Source organism: Tenrec ecaudatus, chromosome 13 (genome assembly GCF_050624435.1).
Source record: "Tenrec ecaudatus isolate mTenEca1 chromosome 13, mTenEca1.hap1, whole genome shotgun sequence".
NCBI lineage: Eukaryota > Metazoa > Chordata > Mammalia > Afrosoricida > Tenrecidae > Tenrec > Tenrec ecaudatus.
In genome coordinates, this window is record NC_134542.1 from 126710199 (window position 1) to 126736283 (window position 26085).

At 55.3% G+C, this 26085-nt stretch overlaps 1 protein-coding gene across 6 annotated transcripts in view; it reads right to left on the bottom strand.

Annotated features, from left to right (window-relative positions):
- Positions 1-1837: 1837 nt before the first annotated feature.
- The window catches only part of GLI2 (GLI family zinc finger 2), a 304945-nt gene continuing 280697 nt past the window's right edge, over positions 1838-26085 (bottom strand). For all 6 annotated transcript variants that reach the window (XM_075530227.1, XM_075530225.1, XM_075530224.1 and 3 more), the window contains 9 exons: positions 23382-23583; positions 22859-23072; positions 21355-21480; positions 17028-17162; positions 13529-13678; positions 10722-10886; positions 9042-9323; positions 7114-7450; positions 1838-5906 (listed from right to left, as the gene is read on the bottom strand). In XM_075530227.1, coding sequence (XP_075386342.1) covers positions 3496-5906; positions 7114-7450; positions 9042-9323; positions 10722-10886; positions 13529-13678; positions 17028-17162; positions 21355-21480; positions 22859-23072; positions 23382-23583 — 4022 coding nt within the window. In that variant the 3' untranslated portion in view covers positions 1838-3495. The remainder of the gene's footprint in view (positions 5907-7113; positions 7451-9041; positions 9324-10721; positions 10887-13528; positions 13679-17027; positions 17163-21354; positions 21481-22858; positions 23073-23381; positions 23584-26085) is intronic.

A 26085-nucleotide genomic window follows, 5' to 3' on the forward strand; every position in this document is an offset into this window, starting at 1 on the left:
GGCAGTTCATGGCACTTTCAGCAACATAATTCAAATGCATTGAATTTTCTTCGGTCTTTGTGGGAAACTAACACTGAAGGAAATATGACTAGGACTCTATTCCCTAACGTATCACAGAGGGGGTCTGGAAAGCTAGTCTTCCACGGGAGGAAAGCCACCACTTTGTTAAGTTGGAGATAAAGTCCAAGCACATTATCCTGCTTTAAATATCATTCCCACAGATTCTCCCCTAACAGCTATGCTGCCTTACAGTGAGCACATGATCGATTCTGTCTCCTGTAGAAGCAGACGGTCTTGTTATCTCCTCCCGCCGTGGCACCCACCCCCCTCAAGCCTTCCCCCAATGCAAGTTAGTAGTTTTCCTCTTCTGTGAGCTGAGGGACTTTACTGTGGTTACCACCCACCTTGTGACATATGTAACTACTGAATGTGCAAGTCTTACCGCTACCTATAAATATCCCAAGATAGCGAAGATGCTCTCTCTTCCACTCTCTTGTCTCACCTCCACATGGACCACCCAGAGGGGCTGAGGTGAGCATGCTACCATGAAGTGTGTCTGGCCCCTTTATTTAAGTCTCTCACCTATCTTCTATGACTTTACTATGATCTTTACATATTATAACCGTACAATTGCGCCTACAGACCCCTCGGTTGGTAGGGGCTGGTTTACTCTGACAGGTCTTCCTTGTTCAGGGTCCAACTTCTACATGCATAGGAGATGACTGACAACACTGCGGCTTGGTAGTTAATTGGCCTAGATCTGTAAGTGAAATACACTGCTGAGGTCTTGTGGGTGCTGCGTGGCAGTCCAGTTGAACAGCTCTGGTCACACTCCCACTCAGGGCACGGCTGCTTCAGTGGTCTCAACCGTGGGGAAGCACAGGGGTGAGTCTGGAAGGCAGGCTCTGGAAAAGGGGTCAGAAGCAGCTATTCAAACACGCTCGTTGTTTCCTCCCTGAGTGAGCGAAGGTGCTAACAGTACGGCCCTGGCTCTAGCGTGTCTAGTAGGAAGTATAAGGCCCGGGAAGAGCTGGTTTCCTTCACACACCTGCACACATACACACACAAATCCTCCCACAGACCCTCCTCTTCAGCCTTTTCAGCTGAAGCTATGGAGTAAAATTTGAGGCAAACGCCCATCAAAGCAAGGTAACAGTCCCCATGGTTACAGCTCCCACACTACCCAACCTGCGTACTGGTTCCATCCTGCAACCTGCCCTCCCAATTTTCCTGGCCCAGTTCATTTCTGTAGAGCCCCAGGCTGGACCTCATGCCCCACTCAATCTCTGTCAATGCCTGCTGCAGGCTGGCGAGGCCCAGGCCCTCCCTCTTCAGCCCCACTGGCACCTTGTCGTTCAGAACCCTTGCTCACGGCTGCTCACTGAGGCCCTTTGTTCCAGACTGGCTGTTGAGCAGCCTGGAAGTCCCATTGCCTGGCCTCGCACCTCACCTGCACCAGAGAGCAAGCCCTGTCCTGTATTGAGGGGTCTTCTCACTCCCCAAGATGACCTTGACTCAAATGTGCTCCACCAGAATAGCCATCAAAGGTGGGGATCTGGGCATAAAAGCTGCGATTCTTGGCAAATCAACTTAGCTGCTGAGACCGGCTCATTTGAAGAACGGCTAGATCTTTCCTGTAAAACAGCAAAACCTTCTCCTGCCCCAAGAGACAACAAACAGTCAGGAAATGGCTCAGCATTAAATATTTCTTGGAGAAGGGGGGCAGTCCATTTTGACACTGCTAATAAAAATTACAGCCCGATTTTCATTCGAACTCACTGAATTTACCGCTCAGGTTCTCATTAGCTACTGTCAAGGAAGAAGCAGACAGACAAAATAAATTATGAAAAAATTACTTTAATATACAAAAAGACTTATTTACAAATTGAGCGTGTCACCTCAATTCATAGCATGTAGAAAACGCTAAAAATGTTTTGGAAATATAAATTTGGCTGGATGGTTCACTTACAGAATTCTCAGGATTGATGTCTCTGTACAAAATATACAGGTTGAGAATGGCTGGCGAAGTCCTATGTCAGAGAGTACATGAACACCACGGAGAAGCCGCAGACCTCTGAAGTCCCAGGGCTGCTCGTTGGGAATTGGTCTGGTTTGGGGACCCTAACGGAGGTTGATGCTTCGGAATGCAGGGGTGCGGGCGAGAAGATTCTGGCTGAAACCAGGGCCACAATTAAAAGTAAGCTCGGAATGGTATAGTTGTCTTGGCAAGGTGGCCACAAATTCAACATGGAAAGGTTTGGGGTCATGTGTAGGTATCGGATGGGGAATTCGTCAATTCACCCCTTGAAGCCAAGTTCTAAATTCCATTTCTAGGTGGGATTTGGCCAGACCAATTAGGAACATTCAGTGCTGGTCCCTTAGAATCCCAAGAGTTAACCCTTTTACCCTCCCACACCCATCACAAAAAACCATGCATGCCAACCGTTTCAGCCAAATGGACAGGGAGGAACAGAGAGTAGGGAGTCCAGAAGGTTCTAGGAACTGCACACCGTGGCTTGGTGCAGATTATTGGGTAATGGGGCAGAGGGGCTGTGATCCCACCCCAGATCTCCCAGGGTAACATGGGCGGATAGTGCATCGAAGAAACAGGGTCTGGTAAACATGCGACTTCTTCCAACTGGCCCTGATTGTCCCTTTGCTCTTTCTTGAGGCACATTGGCGCTTTAGTCTGCCTTGGTCCATCTTTGACCCACAGCAGCCCCAGAGCCCCGAGGTATTTAGGAGAGAGCACTCTGTCCAGGCAGGGCTACATTCTACCTACACAAACACTGGAAACAGGCTGGGGGAGCCAGGCAGCTTCTGGGCATGGCCTGGGAGAATCTTTACTTTGCTCTTCTGGTGATACTATTTTATTCATTTGATTATGCTTAAAACGTCTGTGAGTCCCAAATTAGGCTTGATAGGCTAGAGACGGCAGCTCTACCAAGCCAGGAATCCGGAAGTACTTTGCAATCACTCACGTAGATGCTGTTTGCTGGCAAGGGACACGAGAGGCCTCGAAAATTAAGCTTCATAGAAGAATTCTGGTTGACCCGGAATTCCTTGTCCTCGTGGGTACTGGGCTGAGAAACGGAATTTCCCGCAGCAAACCTCCTGCCTGGCTTTCAGACTCAAACCCAGCATGGTTTATCTCCCCTCATGCCCTGAGCACCTGGAAAGCCCTGGGCCAAGGCCATCCTTCATTAGCCAGTGACACAGGTGAAGGAGACAGACACACTGCAGGCAGGGAGCGTTGTGTAAATGAGTTCTCATTTCTGTCTTCCTGTCTTGACACATTTGTCAGTGTTCAAATAATGACCCCAGAAGATCAGGGCGTACACAAGAGATTTCCTTTAAAGCAGCCGTGGTCTGAGCCCGTCATTAGCAAAAATCCCTTGGACCTATTTAATACTTGGTTGGGCAAAGATAAGAGAGACAAAGCCCTCAATCTCTGGGAAACGGTTCCTCCCGGTCCCGCTGGGGCCTGGGGCTTGCTTAGGTCATCAGGTTGAGGAACCTGCTCTCCTCAGCCAAGCTGGTAAGCATGGAGCTCATGTCTCCGACAGCCATGTTGCTGATGCCTGTGGGGATGGAGGGCAGACTCAGGGAGCTCCGGGGAGTGGTGAGGCGGGAGGAGTTCTGGGAGAGGTTATGGAGAAGGCTGGGACTCAGGGCGCCCGAAAACAAGCTTGAGTGATCACCGTCATCCATAATGGTGTCAAAGTCAATCTGCGGGGCTTCCAGGGGCTGGGAATCCACAGTGCTGGACACCTGGTTGACCCCTGGTGAGGGCAAGGGCTGGGGCTTCAGGCTGTCTGGACAGGATTGGGTCTGTGTGTGCTGGCAGTCCGTGTGGCTCTCCACAGCTCTGTGCTGCTCATACATGTGGATCTGGCCATAGTAGTAAAGCAGGCTGTGGTCCTGGGTCCCACCTGTGTCCTCTGGGGGGAGCTGTGGATGCTGAAGTGCGGTAAGGCCCGGCGCTCTCTTGGGCATGGCCTCTGTGGTTGCCTGGCTGGCTGTCCCAGCAGTCATTGCTTGACCAATGGTCCTGGCATAGGCCAATTGCTGCCCAGCACGTACGCCCCGGTGGCGGCTGGCAGGGCTGGGCTCAGGGGGTGGCCGGGGCTGCACTAGGCCAAAGCACGATGCAGCTGTACCCAGCGTGCTCTGCTGGGGTCCCATGACGCCAGGCTGGTGTGAACATGGAAGGCTCAGGCTCTGGTGGTAGCTCTCCTGGCTCACGGAGGCCACCGGGTGATGGCTGTGTTGTGGGTAGTCCTGGGATGGAAGAGACAAAGGCACTACCCCGAGGGTAGCATTTGAGACCCCCAGTTCGTTGTGGCTGCTATCGATTATGGTGGGGTCAGGAGCAACATCCATCTGCTGAGGAAGCCCGGGGTGGCCTGACTTGGCTGTCACGTTGCCACAGGATGGGGAGAACTGGTTCACGGCCCCTCCCACTGTGCTTGGGCTCAGCTGAGAGTGGCCCTGGCCATAGTTGGAATGGGGGCTTGCCGCGGTGGTGGCATGCGGGCACTGGCCACTTGTGGCTGGCTGTTGAAGTTGCTGGCCGTAGTTGACCCTGGGCCCAGAGGGGGGCTGAAGGGGTGGCTGCAAGCTGTCCAGGCCCAGTGGGCTAGTCTGCAAGCCCTGCTGACCATAGCCCGGGTACTGGGCCGGGGTCTGCTTCTGTGGCACCACAGCCAGGTTGCCCTGCGGGAAGGGAAGAGGCTTCAGCTGGCTGGTCAGGGCGTCCATGGTGCCCGAGCTCACCTCGTTCCACTGCACGGGCATGTTGCTTTTGCTCAGGCTTACAGTTGCTCGGAAGCCCCGTTGGCAGCCGCCCAGTCCAGGGCCCGAGGGGCCCAGGTTGGAGTCCACAGCCACCATCCGACACTGGCTGTGGAGCCCCGGGCTGGGCAGCTTAAGGTTCGGGGAGAAGCCCGTGCTCTCGCTGGGGCAGCCCTGTGGACCACTGTCCTCCAAGGCGCCGCTGGCACGAGCCTGGAGATATTGCACCACGTCGTCCGGCAGCACCAGGTCATCCTCCGTCCCTCCGCCATCTGCCTCCGCGGCCATGGCCTCCATCACCACGTTCTCGCTGATGCTGGGGGGGCGTGGGGAGTAGGTCCCACCGCCCAGGCGGCCATCGCTCCGGGGATAGCCCTGCAGGCCTAAGGCCGGACGCTCTGGGCCCAGCGGTGGCAGGAGCCCAGCAGGGCTCACGTTGCTGGCGCTGTGGAAGCGCTGCACCCGCGGGAGCGGGGCCAGATCCAGCCGGCGCACCGGGTCGCTGGCCCGTCGGGCACTGTGGCCCGGCACGTCGTGGGCGAAGGGGGGCGCCGGGCCGAGGTAGCCAGTGGCAGGGCCATCGCTCCCGCGTCGCGGGCCCAGGGCGCGCTGGCAGAGGGGCGGCAGAGAGGGCTCGGGTGCAGGCGGGTCGAGCAGTGCCAGGCGGGTCCGCAGGCTCACGCGCTCCAGGCAGGGCAAGGGCGTGGGGGGCGGCCCGCCGGTGGCCGCAGCGTACTTGGCCCGCAGGCTGTACTGCTGCGCAGGGGTGAGGTGCAGCGGCCCAGAGCTGCCGCCGCTGCACTGGCTGGCCTCGCTGGAGCGTCGCGATGCGTCAGTGGAGATGGGGTCGTAGTAGTCCGTGGAGCTGGCATTGTGGGTGCGCCCGGGACCCAGGGGCGAGGCCTCGCTGGAGCGGCGGCTGGAGAAGTAGGGGGAGATGCCGGAGGAGCGGCGGCTCACGGTGTAGGCGGAGCTGACGGTGCTGGTGGCGCTGTCGCGGCGCTCCTGCAGCTGGCTCAGCAGGGTCACTTCGCTCCCCGCCAGCTCGGCCAGCCGTGGGTTGGGCAGCAGCCCCGTGGGCCCGCCGCTGCCGAAGTTCTCCAGAATGGCGCCTGCGGGGAGCGAGAGAGGTTAGCGCCAGGTGACCGGCTGCTCTGTCTGTCCTTAACAGGCAGGACACCGCACCTGCTGCCAACCCCCCCCCCCCCCCCCCCCCCGGCAGTGCCCGCATATGGCAGGTCCTCACTAAATGCTCTGGGGGTGAAAAGAAGCCAGGGAAACGGCAACAGAGGAAGGGGCCCGCTGTTAATGTGTGGAGGTCGAGATGCTGGATCCCCAGGTTAGTTCTGGGCTGCCCTCAGCTTCTGCAGCTGTAGACCAGGAGAAGAAAACGTGCTTCTCTGTGGACGGGCTGTTGAAAGAGTTAGAGTTGCCCAGAGGGCCCAGCCTGGGTCCGAGCACCTCACCACCCAGGGACAAGCGTTGCCTGTTGGACTCCCTAGGAGGCGCTCCTGGGTCCCATACCTGTGCCATGGAGCACAGGGGAAGAGAACGGTGAAGCCGGCCCACGGATAGCCCTGGCTCGTCTCCCAGGAGTCCCGGAGCTCAAATGGCCCTTCCGGACTGTCGCCTTGGGCGGAGGTGGCCAGGTTATTCTCCCAAGAACCTGACCAGTCCTTGGCTGTGGGCCTCCCCAGGAGCGGGTAATGACCAAGAGTGTCAGCAGTCACATTGACCCTTACAGGGCCCGCAAGTAGAAGGGCATCTGCAAGCAGTCTTCTGAGCAGCATGGTCTACCTGGGTGGTGCATGACAGAGCCCAGCATGGTGCCGGGCAGGCTAGGGGCTGGGGGCCCTGATGAGCCTGCAGCATTGGGCACTCAGGAGATGCCTTCCATGGCACAGTGTGGCCTCCTCCTCTTCCTCTGAGCCTCCTCACCTTCAGCTCTCCCACGGATACTGGTTTATTCTGCCCCAGGGTGAACCTGGCCGCTTGGCTTGAGGACCAGTGTTTCCCTGCTTTCCTTGCCAGGGTCTCTGCCATGGAAGAGGATGACAGAGCAGATCGGCCGGGTCAGGGGTCAGGGGCCTGCAGCAGTTTCGTGGAAGTGAGCGCCGGAGTCACACACCCCTGGGCTCTGCCATTGACTGGGGCCAGGCACGTTCACAACTCTGCCCCTCAGTTTGCTTATCTGTCAAATGGGGCTGGGAGGAGCTGTCCCATGGTAGCTATCTAGTGAACCAGCACAAGGCCCCTGGTAGGTCTGTCCCCACTTGGTGCTGCCCCAGTCCTACCCCATCCTTTCCCGGGCCCACTTACCACTTCCTGGGAGAGGAGGCAGCTCGGTGGTCCGGGGGTGGGGAGCTGACGCGGCCCACGAGCAGGAACCCTTGAGGGACTGGAGCTTTTCTTTCTTGAGCTGCTCCAGCCGGTGGATGGTGGTCATGTGCTTGCGCATCTGTAGGCCACCAGTGGAGGGCGCAGCCAGGGACGAGGCATTGGCTCCTGGAGGCATGTTGTCCAACGCTGCCAGATCTCCCAGGCTTCCAGGTCCCGCCCCTGGCATCACCAGGCTGCTGTCACTGTTGGGGCCATTGCCCAGGGGAGAGGGCTCGCTGCTGCAGGATGACTGGGCCCCTGGGCTGGACTGACACAGCTGTCGGGGACACAGCAGGAAGACGTAGGTTCAGAAGGTGTGGAGACTTGCTTAGCCTACAGCCACACTTGCACCCACACTGCACACTGGCATACCCATGTAAGGGGAGCAACCTCTGCACAGAGGGGCAAAAACGCCACTACTCTTTGGGGCATATGGCCAAGCCCCTTCACCTCTCTGAACCTGCCCTGCCTCTGGCAGGTCTAATACAAGAAGGCGAGCACCCAGTGTGCAGAGGCCCCGATCCCGACAGGTGCACAGCTCCACCTATAAGCCCACTCGCCCAGCCTGCGTCGGGGCTGGGGCTCGGCCTGTTGAACCTTAAAGGTTTGGGTGTGCTAGCACTGCGATCCCCTGGAGGCTGCATAACCTGATCTAGCTGGCGTGAAAGAAGACCCGTAAGCAGTCCCTGCAAAGTATGTGTCACATGCAGACACAGGGGCAAGCAGAGCCTCCTGTTGGCTGGGCGATCACATCAGGCTGCCTGTTGGGAAGGGAGAGAGGAGAGGGGGGGGGGGCTGAAGTGATGCATGCAGCCACTTCCCCAAATGGCCACCCTGATGGCATGTCAACGTCAGCTCAGCTCCCGGCGGGTTTCTGGAACCCAGATCTGCAAGCGAGCATGGGACAGCGAGCTCATCTCAGCCAAACATGACTCCAAAGAGCTCAGAATTGCTCCCGATCTAGCAGTCCAAGGGAGGCGTGCCTCAGCGGGAGCAGCTCTGGGCTCATCCCTAGCTGCAAGGCCATGTCCTTCCCAGGGAAGCGGCAAGTTCTCCCTGCCTAGACCAGCATTCTTCTCCTTGGCCCTCCAGATTGACCCTGTGTAGGTTGGCCCAGGTCACAAATGCAGCGTGAACAAGCACCAGTGCTGTCCCCACAGTCCCCTGCACTCACCAACTAACTTACAGGCCTGCTGGTCCCTAGCCCGATGGTGCCCATTGAGTGCCCTCCCATCAGGCCATGAAAGTCCACCTTCCCAGATCCTTGTCTGATGGAGGAGCAGGGCTGTGGTCAGCACGCTGCGAAGTCTCCCCAGCAGGTGAGTCAATCTTAGGGCCTGGTTGATAGGACCATCTCCACCCGCTGCCCCACCATCACTCACCCGGGTGTCCCCCACACCCACCGGCCCAGGTCTCTGCTCACCTCAGTACTGTCTATCCTTAGGGGAGGTACAGTGGGGAAAAAAGAGGTGGAGACAAAGAACAGGTGGTTAGAACAAAAAGAGGACAGACCAGTGGGGCCAAGGCACAGAGACAGGACAGAGGGGAAGGAGGTGAGCTTTGGGGCGGCTGGCAGCGGAGCCTCCCATTCCACACCGACAGACCCTATGGGGGTGGGCACATACCTGCCAGCTCCCACAACCCTGTAGTAAGGGCTGGGCTAGAGGTGGCCAAGAATTTGAGATGGACAAGGTCCATGATGAAGGGAGGAGGGCAGGTGGGAGAGGAGGGTCACAGTCATGCCCTTAGGCTGTGGACCCAGGGGCAGAGGGCACCGTTCTGGAAGGGGTTCCGGCTCCGGGTCGGGTGGGAGAAGTGCTTGCTGCCAGCTGGGGGAAGGCTGGGCCTGGGTTGCCAGCCCCGCTTACCATGGCGCCCTCGGTCTTGATGGCTTGGATATGCAGGCAGTCCTCCACCGCCTGGCTGGTGCTGGTGGCTTCGGCACTCTCCTCCGGGACCAGGCCAGCCGCCTTGGCCTTGGCCTCATTGTCCCCGTTCTCCCTGAGCAGTGGGGGGCGCAGATGCACATCGTTGCGCTGCTTCTTGGTGACATGAGCGTCGGGACCGTGCACGGTTTTCACGTGCTTGCGGAGAGAGCTGGGGTCCGTGTATCTCTTGGTGCAGCCTGGAATCTTGCAGATGTATGGTTTCTGGAAAGAGAGCCAGGCTGGCTGTGGATTGGGGGCTAGAGACAGGTCCCTCAGACCTCCTGAGGGAAGCCACTCGTTACTTCGCGGAACCTGGCCTGCAAAGTCAGCGGGGCCTCTGCCAGACACACAGCCTCAGGCACGCAGGAGCTGGGCTGCCCTCTGGATGACTCCCTTTCCTGCCCAGAAACGCATGGTTCCCGCGGAGCTTGCCACCAGTGAGGCTGTGTGGAGGAAGGTGTGTGTGCCTCCAGAGATCCCGGGGTGGCCTGCCCTGTGAGCAGTGTGCGGGAGCACGCCTCTGTTTCTCTGATGAGCGGAAGAGCCTCCTTATGAGGCTGGGAAACCTGCTCAAAGTCACCCAGGGATGAGAAGGAACCCCAGGTCTTCTGATCGAGCCCTGGACTCTCTCTCTCTCTCTCTCTCTCTCTCTCTCTCTCTCTCTCTCTCTCTCTCTCTCTCTCACACACACACACACACTTCACTGGCTCTTCTCTGTAGAGGCTCCAAATATGTGTGGGAATTGCTCATCCGCAGAGCACAGGAGCCAAGACTCAGCTTTCAGAAAGTCTTTCATGAGTCTGTCCAAGGAACTGAATTCGAGTGGCTGAGCAGGGCTTGGAGTTGGGTGCAGCAAACCCCACTGGCCCCTGTCCAACCTCTCTGCCTGGACTCATGGGTCCTGCCAGGGGCTCCAGCACCTTCAGGTGACAGTGGCTGGGGGCTGGTGCTATGGCAGACGCGGTCAGCACCAGCAGCTGGAGCAGGGCACTGCCAGTTTCAGAGACCTGGGCAGAAGGAGCCCAATCTCTGCTATTGCCCTGCCCCCAGAGCCATGCAGCGGTCCCAGCACTAACCTCTGCTGGTGCACACATGATGCTTTTTACTCCTAGTGGATCAGGGATAGGAATCCATATCCCGGAATATTTTCAACTGCCCGAGCCAGCATTCCTGGATTCCAAGCCTCTGGCCCAACCAACAAGTGACATGGGGCTGGGGACTGATTTTCTCCCTCCAATCCGAGGAAACGCTCCAGCTGCCCCAAGCGCTAAAGGGGTGACCTTGTCAAGACCCAGTGGGACTCGTGGGAGCAGAGAGGGGAGCCAGCCACAGCTTCGGCTTATGTGGGCGATGGCCTGGCCTTGGGGGAGGCTACTACTACATTTACAACACGTGAAAAAAACTGAGGAATATAGAGGGTGAGCAGGTGAGGGAGTCCATAGGTCATCTTGTCACCTCTCCCTCTCAGGACAGAGAAGTGGCCCAGAGGGTGACTGGCTTGCCCCCAGCCTCCCCAGCTTACAGGACCCCTACTAAGTGTCTAAGGTCAAGGAGCTGCTTAGCGCGGGGTAAGGGTTGAGGACCATCTAGATGTCAAAGCCGTGTGGAGTGGGTCTGTACCTCGTTGGAGTGGGTGCGGTTCTGGTGCTTGGCGCGGTCCGAGGCGTTCGAGAAGGCCTTGTTACAGCCCTCGTGCTCACACACATACGGCTTCTCCCCGGTGTGGGACCGCAGGTGGGTTTTCAGGTTTTCCAGGCGCGAGTAGGCCTTGGCGCAGCCCTCGAACTGGAACGAAGCAGGGCTGCGTCAGGAAGGGCTCCATCCGCCGCCACAAGCCTGACCCGAGGCCAGCTCGCCTCCCTTCCCCCCTTCTGCCTGAGTGTCAATAGCAGGGGTCTTAATATCACCATTTACTTCTTTTATGGATTCTATGGCCAATTATAGTACCGATGGAAAATTAAACAGTCTGGGCACCCAAGGACAGGGCTGCCGATATTTAGATACATCTCCTCCTACCTAGCGTTTTCAGTAACCCAGCCCCTTCTTTGGAATAAGAAGCATCCCGTATCACTCAGCACTCTTTGTAAGCATGGGTTCCTGCTCTCTGCATCACACCTCTGCAGCCACACATGTCCATTAACACAAGAATGGATCAACAAAATGTGATACATAAGCACAATGGAGGGAGGGAGTTGGGGGGGGAAGAGGACCTGATGCAAAGGGCTTAAGTGGAGAGCAAATGCTTTGAGAATGATTGGGGCAGGGAATGTGCGGATGTGCTTTATCCAATTGATATATGTATATGTATGGATTGTGATAAGTGTTGTATGAGTCCCTAATAAAATGTAAAAAAAGAAAAGAGGAGAAAAAAATGATTAGGGCAAAGACTGTACAGATGTGCTTTATACAATTGATGTATGTATATGTATGAACTGTGATAAGAATTGTATGAGCCCCAATAAATTGTTAAAAAAATTAAATTAAATTAAATTTTAAAAAATACTAAAAAAAAAAAAAAAAGAGTTGTATGAGCCCCTAATTAAATGTAAAAAAAGAAAAGGAAAAAAAAAAGAAAATGATGAGGGCAAAGACTGTACAGATGTGCTTTATACAATTGATGTATGTATATGTATGGATTGTGATAAGAGTTGTATGAGCCCCTAATAAAATGTTTTTAAAAAAAAGCACAATGGAATGTCATTCGGCCATAAAAGGATAAATAAAATGAAGCAGCGACATTACGATGCAGATGGGCCTTGGAAACAGCATGCTGCACGTGATAGTTACATCTGTGCCTACTTGGCTGGATCAAGAGTCTCAGTTGGCAACTGAGGCCTCCCCAGGGATGCGATCTAATGCCATCATCTCCACGAGGGGCTTGGTTGTGCACAGTCAAGCAGCTGTGGAAAGATTAGGGTGTAGTGGTCTCAGCCCAGATGCAATCATAAGGAAGCTTCATCCGGAGAGTGGTCTACTAGGTGATGCTGTGCATCTATTCTTGCATGGTGTGCATCTGGCTGTGAGACCTCCCATACTGCCAGCTGACCCTGAGAGCTATCAGCGGCCTGTCATATTGGCTGCTGATCTGGAATTCATTCGACTCTGCAGTTACCAAAGTGACTTGCTACCTGGTTCATCTTCCTTCATCCCGTTTTTTAAGTCCTGGTCGATACTTGATTTAGGAAAAGCCACGAGCCAGAGTGGCTAACCCTGGATAACCAGCATCTGCTTCCACCAACCAGCATGTGGTTTTCCTACTTCCAATGTGCGTCAGGAGAAGCCTCCAGCCTTACAGCTAACCCACAGACTTAACTTATATGGCCTTAATGCTTCTCTAACTGTGTGACCCACTTTCTAGATTTAAAATTCTTTATCTATATCTCTATCACTGACTTTTAATTTAAAACCTAGTGTGACATATTATGTAAAATATGTCAGTCCCCCAAAGCTATATATCATATGATTCTACTTATACACAATGTCCCAAATAGGCAAATCCAAAGGCAGCAAGATGAGTGGGTTCCAGGTCAGGAAAAAAGGAAAGAGTTTCTTTACGGGGAAAGAAAAAAATATTCTGCAATTAGCTAGTGATAATAGTTATAAAACTGTGAGTATACTAAAATAAACAAAGAAACAAGCAAAACCCCAAACCTTGAATTGCATGTTTAGAAGAGTGAATTTTATGATAAATGAATGATATCTCAATCGGAAAAAAATCCCCACAACTTGCTAACAAACACAGTGAGCCTTGGGCGTCACTGATTTTAAGGTATAGCCTGATTGTAGGAATAGTAACGTGAGAGCAAAATGCATGAGTGAAGTAAGGGAGTTCACTAAGACGATCTCTCAGACCTATCTCCAAATCCCTGGGCCACCTCCCTTTGGAGGAGAACCCATTTGTGCATGAAAAATGGACAGGCCCACTTGTGTTAGCAGTCAGGAATTCTATGGACTCCACAGGGGGTACTCAAGGTCTTCCCTTTGAACTCATTCTTTCTAAAAATGCAAACAAAGCGGCCTTTAGCACCTCATTGCTCAGGCTGGTCATCACCAGTGCAGCGTGCTTTGCGCAGGGACAGCCGGCAAGGCCCCTCGGCCCAGGTCTTGCCCAATCGTGGCAAACGTGGGGTGTGGCTGGGCGTTGGGCTCAGACTGACACAGACACTGGCATACCCCTCTAGGGACCAGGGGCCCACACCCACAGAGGCCAAAGGGCTGGGGCAGCAGCTGGATGAGAGCCTCTGAAGGCAGGCGGGAGCAGCCCCGGAGGGAGAACTGAGGAGGTTAGACAGAGGGCCTGCTGGCCAGACCTGCCCAAGGAAGGAGCCCCCTGGCCGCCATGGTTGCTTTTGGTCAGCCATCCTCAAACAAGAGCCCCTTCGTGTGGCCAAGGGGCTTCCGCCGGCCGGGCTCAGGCTTTCACTCACCGTGCACTTGTGGGGTTTCTCCCCCGTGTGCCTGCGCATGTGCACCACCAGCATGTACTGCGCCTTGAAGGGCTTCTGCTCGCGTGTGCAGGCCTGCCAGCGGCACACAAACTCCTTCTTCTCCCCGTGGATGTGCTCGTTGTTGATGTGCTGCGGAGAGCAAGCCGCGCAGCGGTGAGCCCAGTCACCCACCCCTCCCACACACCCCACCTACGGTCAGCTGACCACTCACTCCACCAGAGCCCCACATGCTCCTTGCCCATCACCCCGCTTCCTGCCGATACTACCATGTGCAGACCCCCTGTTTCATGGTTCACCCCACCTACTACTAGTCCCATGAATGACCCACACCACTGGCCACAGCTTCATCTTTCTCCTGTGGAGCAACTAATGGGTTTGAACTGCCGACCTTGCAGGTAGCAGTTCAATGCTTATCGGACAGTTCTGCCAGGGCTTTGGCTAACTGAAGGCTGCAATCCTCACTGGAGCTGGGAGAGTCACTGTCCCTGAGCTTGGCATGAGTCCCTGAATGATGAATGTGTCTCCCCACTAACGGAAAGGCTGGAGGCTTTGAGGTCATGCAGAGGTGCCTGGAAAGAAGGACCTAGCAATCTAATCTATGTCCAAGGAAACTGGCCATTGAAAGCCGCTGGGACACAGTTCTACTCCCAGCATCCCACAGAACTGGCGTGTCTGCAGCCTGCCAAGGGAGGATGGGTGGAGGTGCCACACACGTGCTTGGTCTTGGGTTTGCGCATTTCCCCGAGGAGAGTCCAGCAGTGTTAGGGGTCATTGACAAGGTACTGGAAAGCAAATACTCCTCCTGCTTCCCTCCCATTGGAACTTTTCCCAAGGGCCCAGCTCTTCCTCAAGTCCTGCCTGGGTCACGGGCAAGGCCGGGCCTGCCTCTGCTTCGGAGACGACGGGCACACTGAGATCGCCTGCTCCTCTAGCCCAGTCGCCCTGCCCAGGACTGGAGCCACTTGCTACTCGTGGCTACTGAGTACCGACTGTGACTTTTCCTCACTAAGATGGGTTACAAGAATCAAAGCTGTAGAATGCAGAAACCAACGTGAAAAAAAGCTCAAGAGATTTGTTTTCTGTTGATTTATATCACGAAGAGCTTATATATGTTGGGTTAAATGCTATGAAAATTACCTTACTTCTTTTACTTTCATTTAATGTGCTCTGAAACCCCAAACCAAATTTGTTGCTGTGGAGTCAATTCTGACGCCCGGTGACCCAGGTGTTACCGAGTGGAACTGTGCCCTGGGGTTTTCTGGGATGTAACTTTTATGGAAACAGGTTGCTAGGGAGTGGTCCCGTTGGCTGGCATCAAACTGCTAACCTTCCAGTTAGCACCTAAGAGCAAATCATTAGCACCTTACTGTACAACCCCCCTCCCCCAAACAACAACAACCAAACTCACTGCCATGGAGTCTACACTGAGACCCTGTGGGTTTGAGACTGTAACTATTAATGGGAGTAGAAAGTCTAGTCTCTTCTCCCAAGAAGTGGAAATTGCACAGGTGTAGCTGATATCTGTGGCTTGTACTGTCTTACGAACTGCTGTAGTGCTGGAGACTTCTGCACCCCAGGTGCTGGGCACCCGGCCAATGGTTGGCTCACCTGTGCTCACCTCCAGAGCCAGCACAAGTGATCCAAGCGCATGCACAGAAACGCCAACACTGTAGCGAGGGGGTCCACAGAGCTTCCAGCTTCCAGGGAAATTGCATCCCATTAGCCTCACTTTCCAGTTTGAAAGCCTGGTGACCGATAAACACGCTGCATGGTGCTGCCTTTCATTTTTGTCTTATTGGCTTACTGAGCAGCTAACTGTTCACAAGCAGCTGGGAGTGCCGCCTGTCATCCATTCCCCAGGAAGACTGCACTTGCAGAAGCCAGCTCCTCCAGGGCAGCGCGGTCATTCGTCCTGAGGCCACCACCCTGGCCAGGGGCCCGGGGGCAGAGCTGGGCACAGGCACACGTCTGCATGAGCTCCCTCCCTGGCTCAGCCCCTCTGCCCATGTTGAGGAATACCGTCTGACCTGGGGAGAGGTCTCCTGATTTCTGAACACATCTCTTGCGTCCCCGCCTGAGATGCCAGCCCTTCTCTGTCATCGATCCTAATCTTATCTGCATACAACTTGCGGCAAAATCACCCCCTCTTTACCCAGGACTGGTCCACTTCAGGAGGAGGCGCATGTTGAAAACTTAGGGTCAAGTGCCAGAAGGGATTAGATAAAACCCTACCCATAGGCCCCAGGTCAACCCAATGCGTTTGCTGGGTATTCTGGTCTACAGGGAGGCGAGGGTCGGAGAGAAAAGTGTAAATGCACAAGAAACCTGGTATTTACGAGCAAATTGGTGTGAGTAGTGGCAGATGTGGGAAGTGGCGATGCCCTAAACGCTTCCTCTGAGGCACGTTCGGAATTTGGACAGGAGTGTGCGCACAGCTATTTGTGTGTATATGTGTGTGAGAGGGTGTGTGTGTATGAGGGTGTATGTGCGTGTGAGAGGGTGTGTGTGTGGGGTTGTTTGTGCTGTGTGTGTCTGGTCTGTCTGTCCTCCAAGGTACTTAGTGCGGTTTCATGTTCACAACACTCATTTACCCAGGAGTGGGGAAGGGTCTATGGCTGATTTGATGTTCTTATCTGGATGGAGAAAATAAGGCTTAGCGCTGAAGTGGGACAGGCAGGAGCGAGGGAGCCCTAGGCAGAGAGTACCAGATCTCTGCTCGGTACTTCCATTAGGGCATCAGCGACCCCTCAGCCCTTTGCAGAAGAACGGACAAGGCTCACAAAGGTTGAGCCTGGCCCCTTGCATGCCGGCCTCCTGCCCCTTCTCCTGCATACATTATTTCCCGATGGCCACCATTATGGATGTCCCTGGAGTTGGAACAGAGACTGAGAAGCGCACCTGGGAAGTCCACCCCATCACCCCCAGATGTCTGCGGTGTCAGCTGCTCCCTGGCCTATGCAGAGACAGACACTCATGGGGGGTGGGGGGCCCTGTGAGTGGTCGCCAGCTCTGTCTTCCACAGGAGAAGCATTTTTCTGTCCCCAGAGCCAGAGGTATGATTACCATGTAGATACTGGATGGTTGAACGCATCTTGTTTCCTTCCTTGCATTGGCTGCTAGGAAGTTCCATTTTCAAATACTAACCCTCTTCCTGGGTTCATTTTATTGTTCCTTTTCCTCCTGATTGTCTCATGCAGTTATTTGTCTTTTTCACTCTCTGTGTATACATGTACATGTTACCATGTATGTGGATGCATTAGCATATATATAAATATATATATATGTATATATAGACATGCTAACTCTACCTACCTCCCCACCTCCCTTTAAAAGCTGTTTTTAGCAATGGGCCGACATCTGCAATAATCACTATGCCTCCCACCTGCAGGAGATACAGCCCAGGTAGCTCCTAAGCTTCCTCCCCTGGACCCCTCGCAGCCCCCTTGTGGCCGGGGCAGCCGGGAGGCTCTTGGCTTACGTGTACTAGCTGCTCCTGGGTGTCGTACTCCTTGGTGCAGTCTTCCCAGTGGCAGTTGGTTTCATAGATGGCCACCTCGGGCTCTTGCTTACAGTCGTCCCTGTCCAGGTCTTCCTTGAGCTCGGCCAGCTGCTCCTGCGGGAGGAAAGAGGACATGCTGGTGAGCCTTGTCCAGCCATCTGGTTCGGAGGGCAGGACCCGAGGAGATGCTGCTGCCAGCCCCCCGAGTGGGCTGATTGAGGATGTACACATATGTACGCCCCCGCCCACACCCACACCATCCTCTCTCACTCATCAACTTTTCAGCCCTTTCCTCTGTTCTGCTCCCATCCCTCCACTGTCCCAAGCCTCTCCCTCTGTTCTAATGCTGCTGGTCACCACCATGTTTGGCTCTGTGTCCCCTAAGAGGGTGGGCCCTGCAGGCTCTGGCGTGGGGCACCAGTACACGTCCGCTCCTTACTCTCCCAGCGTCCCTCCTCCTCAAGGGCACACGAGTCAATGGTTCAACCCTCAAGGGCGGGGCTGTGGCCTGCAGAGAGGGAAGTCTTTCCATCGCTTTCCCAGCACCCTGCTCCCTGTAACAAGCCTCAGACAGCAGACATTTGTTTGTTTGTTTGTTTTACAGGCAGGGAAATAGGCTCTGGGAAAGGCTCACTTATCCTCATACCAACACACAGCCTACACTTGCACTTGAGTCTCCCACACAGGGAACGAAAAGCCCCCAAATGCTCCTTTCCCCTGATACCGGGGGCTGTGCACCGGGGCCAAGGCAGAAACAGTGTGGCAGCGGCCAGGACTGAGGACAGTCGGCAGCAGGATCTCCTGTGGAGCTCTTGGAGTCATGAGCTGCTGTGAAGCTGGCCCCTGACTCCTGAGGGCCCCAGGCAAGATGGACAGAGTGTCACCTAGTCCCGAGTCATCCCCAGGGTGAACTGTGGTCGGTTGGGTTCTCATAGGCTGGACTTGGAAGTAAGTCTCCAGGTCTTTCCCTCTAGTCTGTGTTAGTCTGGAAGCTCCAATGAAACCCGTTAAACATCCCGCAACGCACAAGACACCACACGGCAGCAAGGTAAGGCTGTACATGGGGTACGCTGGTGTAGTGGGTTAAGAGTTGGGCTGCTAACCACAAGGTCAGCAGTTCAAATCCATTCGAGGCTATCTGCTCGGTAGGATTTCTGTGTAAGCTCCGAGGGTAGGAAGAAGGTTCTTGTCTCCTTTCAGCATCTGCAGGCCTGTCATTCCTTGGAGATTCTTAGAATCTCGACACTGAACTTCCCCTGGATCTAAGAAGTTCCCAGTGCAGGGACCTGGTTCCAAAGGACATGTTCCACTCCTGGTTCATTCTTTGGTGCCCAGTTCCAAGAGCAGCAAGGGTCAGTGTCACACTCCCTGCGGCCATCCCAGAGGCACGCCCCCAGATGTCTCAGTGGAGGCACAAGCGACTCCCAAGAGATGCTTCTGCTGTTCTGGGGGGTGTGCCTTTCAAGGGGACCCGGGTTCTAAGAAGGGAGGGTGATATGGTCAACCACTGCTCTTTGGGAGGAGAAGACACCGCTGGTCGGGGTTGTGCTTTGAGATCAAAGTGAAAGGCTCCCTAAGGGTCACCTTCCAAATGAGAGAAAAATACGGAACAAAACCTCAAGTCATAAAGGAAACCAAGCTTAGTGTTCAGATGGGGACTGGTGGAACAGCCCAGCCTACCTTCCCTCCAAATCTGGAACTGCACGCCCTGTTTACAGTCAGTACACACGAAGATCAGAAAGGGCTGTGTACACTCTGGGACAAAGTTCAGAGGTTGGGGAAGGAGGTGGGAGGGAAATAGGAAATAGGAAGAAGGGGTGTGATAGGTAGGTTTATTTTGCCAACTTGGGATTAATCAGGTTGCAGTTTGATAGGAAGGCAAACAGATAAATGACTCAGCAAGGTCCACCCCTCTCTCTCTTGTTCTCTGGTGACTGGACCTGTGTGCGGCTGCTTTAGCTAGTTCTCTGCCTCAACTTGTGAGCTACACAACCTGTGGGACAAGCCACAGCTAGAGCTTGAGGTTCACTTGAGACTGTGTGTACATCACACATCACTTGAGCTTGAGGCTGGTGGATCCTGTCATCTTGCATTGTTTGAGTTCAATATCCCATCTGGGCCTGCTTCCCTAAGTTCCCCAGCTGCTGACTGTTGGTGACCCGCCCTGCTGTTTGCTGCCTGTGGGCAGACTCTGCATTGCCAGAGGGAGGACTCAGCTGTCTGCTTCCTTGACCTTGCATAGACCCCACCCCACCCCTCAAGGACTTCCAGTAGATGTTTCATGGAAGTGAGTTGAACGGAGCCCTCTGTACTGCTGTGTGAACTAATTAGCTGTTAAATTCCTTTGTGTTGTATAAACCTATCCATAAAATCATAAGTGTCCTGGTTTGGTTTCTCTAGAGAACCTTGGCTTACACAAGGGGGATAGATAAGCTATGGCCCATTGAGGGGAATGGAACCGGTGAGCTGAAACAAAATGCCTATAAATTGTTTATGTAAAACTGATACCCTGCACTGTGAACCTTCATGATTAAACATTTAAAAAGAACTAAGATAAAGGTGTGAAGGCCTCTGCCCGGGTCTTGAGGGTCAGGATCGTCAGCAGGGCTGTCCAGTGAGACTGTGCAGGAAGGGAGATATGGGGGAGTCGCTAGAACCACTTCATTTCCCTAGGCTGTGTTTTCTGCCCACAGCATCAACTTGCAAACGAGGCAGGGAGTGCTTGGCTGCTGAGCCAGGATGCTGAGTGGCCCGGGACAGACTCCTTGTGATAATAGCTCTCTGACTGTCATGCACGGGGCAGCCATGCTGGCTGGAAGGGAGCCTTCTCTCCTGAGCTGCCTACGTTGGAGGGAGGGTGGGGCAGGGCTCCCCCAGAGGGTGGGCATGACCCGGCAGGTGCTCAGTGCCACCACCCAGCCCAGGACCATCATTCTGGTATGTTTATCTGCCCTGGAGATGTGCCGTCCTCATCAATCCCAGCTGCCCGGATGATGGCCGGGAACCCATGCATCATACTGAGTCCGGCTTCGGCATCCGGGAGGGAAGTGGGATTTGTCATCAACCTCTCTCTCTGCCTGACAATAACAGGACCCAATATTTCAGGAAAATTAAGTGCCTAGAGCTTGCCTAGTGGTTTACAGTGGTGACAAAGGATGGCTGGCAGATGTAAGGAGAGAGGATGGGAGACCTGCTCACTCTGTGACAGAACTAGAGGCTGTGCTGTCCTGTGGGCTGGGCAGGGGAGGGGGCCGGCAGCCCGCCCATACACTTCCCAAGGCAGATGTCTCCTGTGAGAGGCTGGCATGGCCTGCTGCAGCCTTGAGGGGGCAGAGTGAGTGCAGAGACTTCGTAAGGGACCTCAGGAGGCTCTAGGCAGTGGAGCACTGCCCTGGCTAAGGAAGCATCTCTTCTTCCCTATCCCCCCACCACTCTACGCCCCTGTTAGTGCAGTCTGTGAAGGCCAAGCTGTGGTGCTGTGGCAACAACAAAGCTGTCTCTCTCAACCTTGTGGTTGTTGGTAACTGCTGCTGAGTCACCCCCCACCCACCCACCCATGGGGGCTGCCACAAAGGAGCCCCTACCCAAAACAGGGGGCCCCTCTGCACATAGCTTGTTGTAATTCCTCTCTACCCTGGAGTCCCCATGGGCAGTAGATCAGCTCCTTGTGGCCCATAGGGTGCTCAGAAGTAGATCGTCAGGCATCTCTTCCTCTTTACTTTCGCTGGGAAGCGCCACTCAGCATGACAGCAGCAGGCAAGCCTCCACTGGCCGGGAGTCAAGGGCAGGCCCCATGCCTGGAAGGCGAGGGTGCTCCCATGGAGCCCCCACCATCAGCTCCCTCAAAAGCTACCGTGCAGTGGGAGACAGCTCTGTCAGCAGCAAGGGTCTAGCAGGGACATCTGCACGGTGTAAGTCCTACCATGTGCGAGGGCAGTGAAGGCGAGAAGGGTGGCGGGGCAGGGTGGGGAGGGGCAGCTAGGAGGGGCGAAAAGCACTGGAGGAGGCTGGCTGTGCGGGAGGGAGCTGAGCGCCTTGCTCTTGAGCTCTGCACATCGAATGGGTGCTACAGCCTGGGGCTGGGAAACAAGGCTGTCCTAGTCTCACAGTGGTGCCCGCCCTGCGGTTGCTCACTCAGGATTAGGAGCAAGGCCACTGCAGCCCCAGCCCCACTAGCTCGGTTAGGTTCTCAGCTGCACCAGGATTCCTTCACTCACGCAGGCGCTCATTCATCATACCTCAATGGGTCAGGCCCCAACGGGGCAGCCCCAGAGACTACACCCTGGTGGGTGGGGCCTGCACGTACCTGTGTCAGCATCAGTGGGGAGGCGGTGGGCCGCAAGCCCTCAGCTTCCATCTTGACCTTGCTGCGCTTGTGGATGACGATGGGGTTGACGGTGCTGCTGACAGCCGACTCGCTGGTTTGTTTGCTCTGCAGGTAGGGGGCAAAGGGGGCCTATCACAGGACCAAGAACCAGAGCCCACCCACAGCAACCCTTTTGCACTTGAAGTTTAGTCTCCCAGTTTTGTTGCTCTCATAACCAGTGCATGACCAGACATGGGCCCTGGCCTTGTAGTAATTCATCTCTACCACAAAGCAGCCCCTCCATGAAACAGGGCCCCACTCGGGACATAGCTGGGCACTACGGCTCTTGTCCCAACAAGGCTCAGCTTAGTCCTTCACAGCAGAGGCAAGTCACAATAGGGGCACAAGGGTGGATGCAGGTCAGAAAACAGGGCTGGCGAACTTAGGGGGCCTCAGGAAGAAGGGCTGGAGTTGTGGAATCAGGGGCTATTTCAAAGCTGAAGGCAACCCTCTGTGGGGAGCTGACAGGTGGACCTAGAAGAGGGGGTGCTTCTAGAATTTTCTCTCCAGAGCATGGGCACCTTTGTGCTTGACCTATTGGATGTCGTCAGCAGTACTGACTGAGCTTAGGGCGGGGCTACTGGGCCCCAGGATCAGCTGGTTTACTACCCTGTGACTGGACCCAGGGGGCAGATTCCCACTTGACCGGTGAGTTGTAAGAAGCATGTCTCCTTCAGGGAGGTCAGGACTCAGAGCTCGGCATGAGCGAGTCTAAAGCCCATGTCTTTTGCACTACATGACTCGGCAGCTTAAATGCATGCCTTTCCTCACCGGAAACGCTTTCCTCCTTCCTCCACTACATGCTAATGCCGCCTGGCATGCGCCAGCCATTGTGCCAGGATACGAGGCAGGCCAAAGGGCCCAGGGAAGGGCCAAATAAATGCCTTGTGAAAGCCCTTGGAGAACACAGGCTCTACAGCAGTGGTTCTCCACCTTCCTCATGCCGCGGCCCTTTCATACCATAGAATTGTTTTTGTTGCTATTTTATCACTGTCATTTTGCTACCGTTATGAATCGGGCGAGCCCTGTGAAAGGGTCATTTGGCCCCCAAAGGGGTCACGACCCACAGGTTGAGAACCACTGCTCTACATACTAGCTCCCAAACTTGGCTGCTCCCTGGAATCAGCTGGGGAGCTGGTGAAACTGCAGATCAGGGGTCCTCAAACTATGGCCCGTGGGCCACATGTGGCCCGCCAAGGACATTTTTCCATCCCGCCGGGTGTTTTTACCCCATTTGTTTTTGTACTTCAAAATAAGGTACATGCAGTGTGCATAGGCATTTGTTCATAGTTGTTTTTTAAACTATAGTCCGGTCCTCCAACGGGTCCGAGGGACAGTGAACTGGCCCCGTTTAAAAAGTTTGAGGAGCCCTGCTACAGCTCCTGGGCTTCAATGGCTGCGTAACAAACCAGCCTCTGTGGCTTCACCCAGTGGCTTCACCCACCTGGTTGGTGTCACTCAGACAGTTGCTGCCGCTGCGGAGCTGGGCGGGCGTGGCGCTGACGGTGGTGAGGGCCATGGGCTGCTGGGTCAGGAAGGTGGGCGAGGGCTGGATCAGGGGTGGGGTATGTCCAAAGGCTGAGCCCAGGCCCCTCTGCTGGCTCAGGAGCTGTTGGTAGGCCACGGGGTTGATGGGGTGCGGGAAGCTGAAGGCTGGACTGCAATGGAGAGCACACGGGGAGATGGACCGGAGTGCGGGCACCCTCCCAGGTGCAGACTGTGACCCACATGACCGGGCAGGAAATGCCACGTGCACAGCAGAAACTGACTTTGGGGTACAAGTTCGGAGCACATGGAGCGGCGGCTCTGGAAAGCGAGCAGAGCTGAATGATTGAATTGCATCATCACTAGTTCGGAATTCAGATGGAAAACGATGCAAGTCGGCTAGCTCGTGCAGGGCGGCACATCCCAGCGTCCCCCTGGGGTGACGGTCCCCATCGTCGGCAAGGGAGGGCCACCCAGCTCACCTGAGGGCACCTGCTGATAAGTGGCCGTAGGAGCCGCTGGCTGCCGAGCTGCTGCGGGAGTTGTTGATGTAGGCCACCAGCGAGTTGGGCGACGTCCGGATCATGCGCTGCAGGTCCAGGCTGGCGTCCGACAGCGGGGAGATGGACAGCGCCCGCTTGCGGCTCAGTCGAGGGGTGACCCGCGGGCTGGAGAAGCGGGAGACTGGAGGGGACAGCAAGCACCAGGCATGTTAGCTGTGCCGGCACGTGTTGATGGTGTGTGCACGTGTGCGTACATGTGCGGCGAAGGGCAGCAGTAGGGGAAGGAGTGTTCGTGGCTGGCACAAGAGGAGCTGGTTTAATGGGAATCACAAGTCTCGTCCTCGGGCTGTGGGCTCTGAAGGGTCAGGCTCAGTGTGCTTACCAATAACATAGGACAGGTCTTTGAAGCGTGTGGTGAGGATGTGAGCGAGTGTGAGCACCGCGTGTGTGCCAGTGTTCTGACTGTGGGAGGCAGACGTCAGACGGCAGTGTGCGTGTGTCACATCTGGCCCCCTCTGGCTGTGTACTGGGAGGAGATTCAGCTCCTCAGCTACCCAAGGCCCCGCTGCAGAGGTCAGGCAGGCCTCCCACCTCCAGCCTTTTCTGATACCAACCACGCCCCTGATGGCACTCGGCTTCTCAGTGGGGTTTGGTAACCTGTGTAGTAGCCTAACAACGCACAGGCAAAACAAGGATGCGTTCACTCGGGAGTTAGCCAGGACCTGAAAACTCTGGATCCGGTCTTTGGTCCACAGCAGTGCCACGCCCCGGGCAGCAGCCAAGTCTCTTGGGCCCTTAACCTCCCAGGCACATGGTCCCTTGGTCTCTGCTTCCGTGGGCCAGGAAGCCAACCGGCTGCTGTCTCGTGGTCTCAGTGCTGTTCCTCCGCTCTGTCTTGTGGTCCGCTTGCCACAGCGTCTGGTCTCAGTGCGGCACGGCCTCTGCTGTCTCCACCACTTTGAGCAGGCATTTCTGCTTCTTCCCTGATGGTCTCCTCTTCTGGCTCCCAGGTGCCTTATTCTTAGTCAGGGGAATGGCAATTCAACTGGCCGATCCCTTCTCCCAGGGATTGACACGCCCCTTTGCATAGCCCAGGCAATAGTATGGTGGATGGATAGAAGAGGCAATACTAAGAAATCAGTCTTCACCCAAATGGCTTTCCACAAAGTGAACCTACCCTGGAAAATAATTCCAGGTCAGGAAGCCAACCGTGACCAGCTGGGATTATGTCGGAGCTGGGGAAGACCCAGCTCTGCCCCTTCCCAGCCCTGGCCAGGCTGGAACAAGGATGCTCTGTTGTCCACACCTAGCGGGCACCGGGGGCACCGGAAAATGCCTATACTGCTGGGCCAGAGGCAGAAATGCTTCTCTGGGGTGCTGAGTAGAGAGAGGGGGCCTTAGCATGCTCAGGCCAAAGGGAATCCCAGGATTTTCTCTCCTAAATGCCTGTGTGTGAATGGGGTAGGGAAGGGAGGGGAAGCCGGCTTGGGGAGAGACTTGTCCAAGTTCCACAAGCTAGATGCAGAGGTCACTTACAGGGCGCAGCGGTCTGGCCCAAGGCTCACAAACCAAACAGGAAAAAAAAAAAATCTATGGCCATCTAACTGGTACTGACTTAGAGTACCCTATATGGTATGTCTTCTTGGGTGCCCAAGGCTGTGGAGGCAGACAGCTTTCACCACTGACCTTGAAGTTAGTTAGCAGCTTAATGTGTGAGCCACTATGCCACCTGGATGCCACGGCCCGGGTCTCAGCTCCACGTGAACTGCTGAGCTTCTGGGAGACTCAGGATCACTTGAGGGCAGTGAGTTGATTATTTCAGTGGGCCGAGGCCGAGCCGCACCACAAGTGTGCGCGGGGCTCTTCAGCAAGGATTCCACGTGGCCCAGGCACGTCCTCTCTCGTCGGCAACCAGTCAGTGCGTTCCTCGGCTTCAGTACTGAGAGAAGGGTCTGCTTCTGAATTCCCAAGCGATTAGCAAGTCACCGAGTGACATTTAACACCACCACACCACCATCGTCCTCGGATCAAACCCAGCATGGCAGGTAAGGAAACGAGGCTTCGGGAGGTCACAGCTGTAGAAAATGAAGCAGGGTTGTGCCTGGGTCCAGAGGAGCCCCGACACGTGGATCCCCTGGGGGCTTGGCGTTGCCTAACTCCTTTCTAGAGGCTGGTGGGGAGAAGGAAGATGCCTAGCACCCATGGAAGTTCCCCAAGTCCCGCCCCTACTGCTGGGGCCTTTCAGTGCTCCCAGGAGGGCTTGGACTCATAGTGGAATCTCAGGACAACAGAACAAAGCACTGCTGGAGCCACAGTCCGGCTCACCGAGGTTCTTCCACTGTTTGTCATTGACCTTCTACTTTACCATGCATGAGATCCGTCTTCAAGGACGGGGCCCGTGTGTCCCGAGTACATGAGAAGTCGTCTCACCAGCCTTGCTCCTGAGGAGCAATCTGGCTGTACGTCTTTCAAGAAATGGCTCATTCTTCTGGAAGCCCACGGTACTCTCAATGTTCTCCACCAACGCCAGGATTCAAGTGCACCCTTTCCTTAATCGCCTTCCTTACTCGGGACCCAGCTGTTACATGGCTACGAGATGACTGAAAACACACCGTGGCGTGGGCCAGACACACCTTAGTTTTCAAAGTGCTGTCTTTTATTCTTTAATACTTTGAGGACGTTC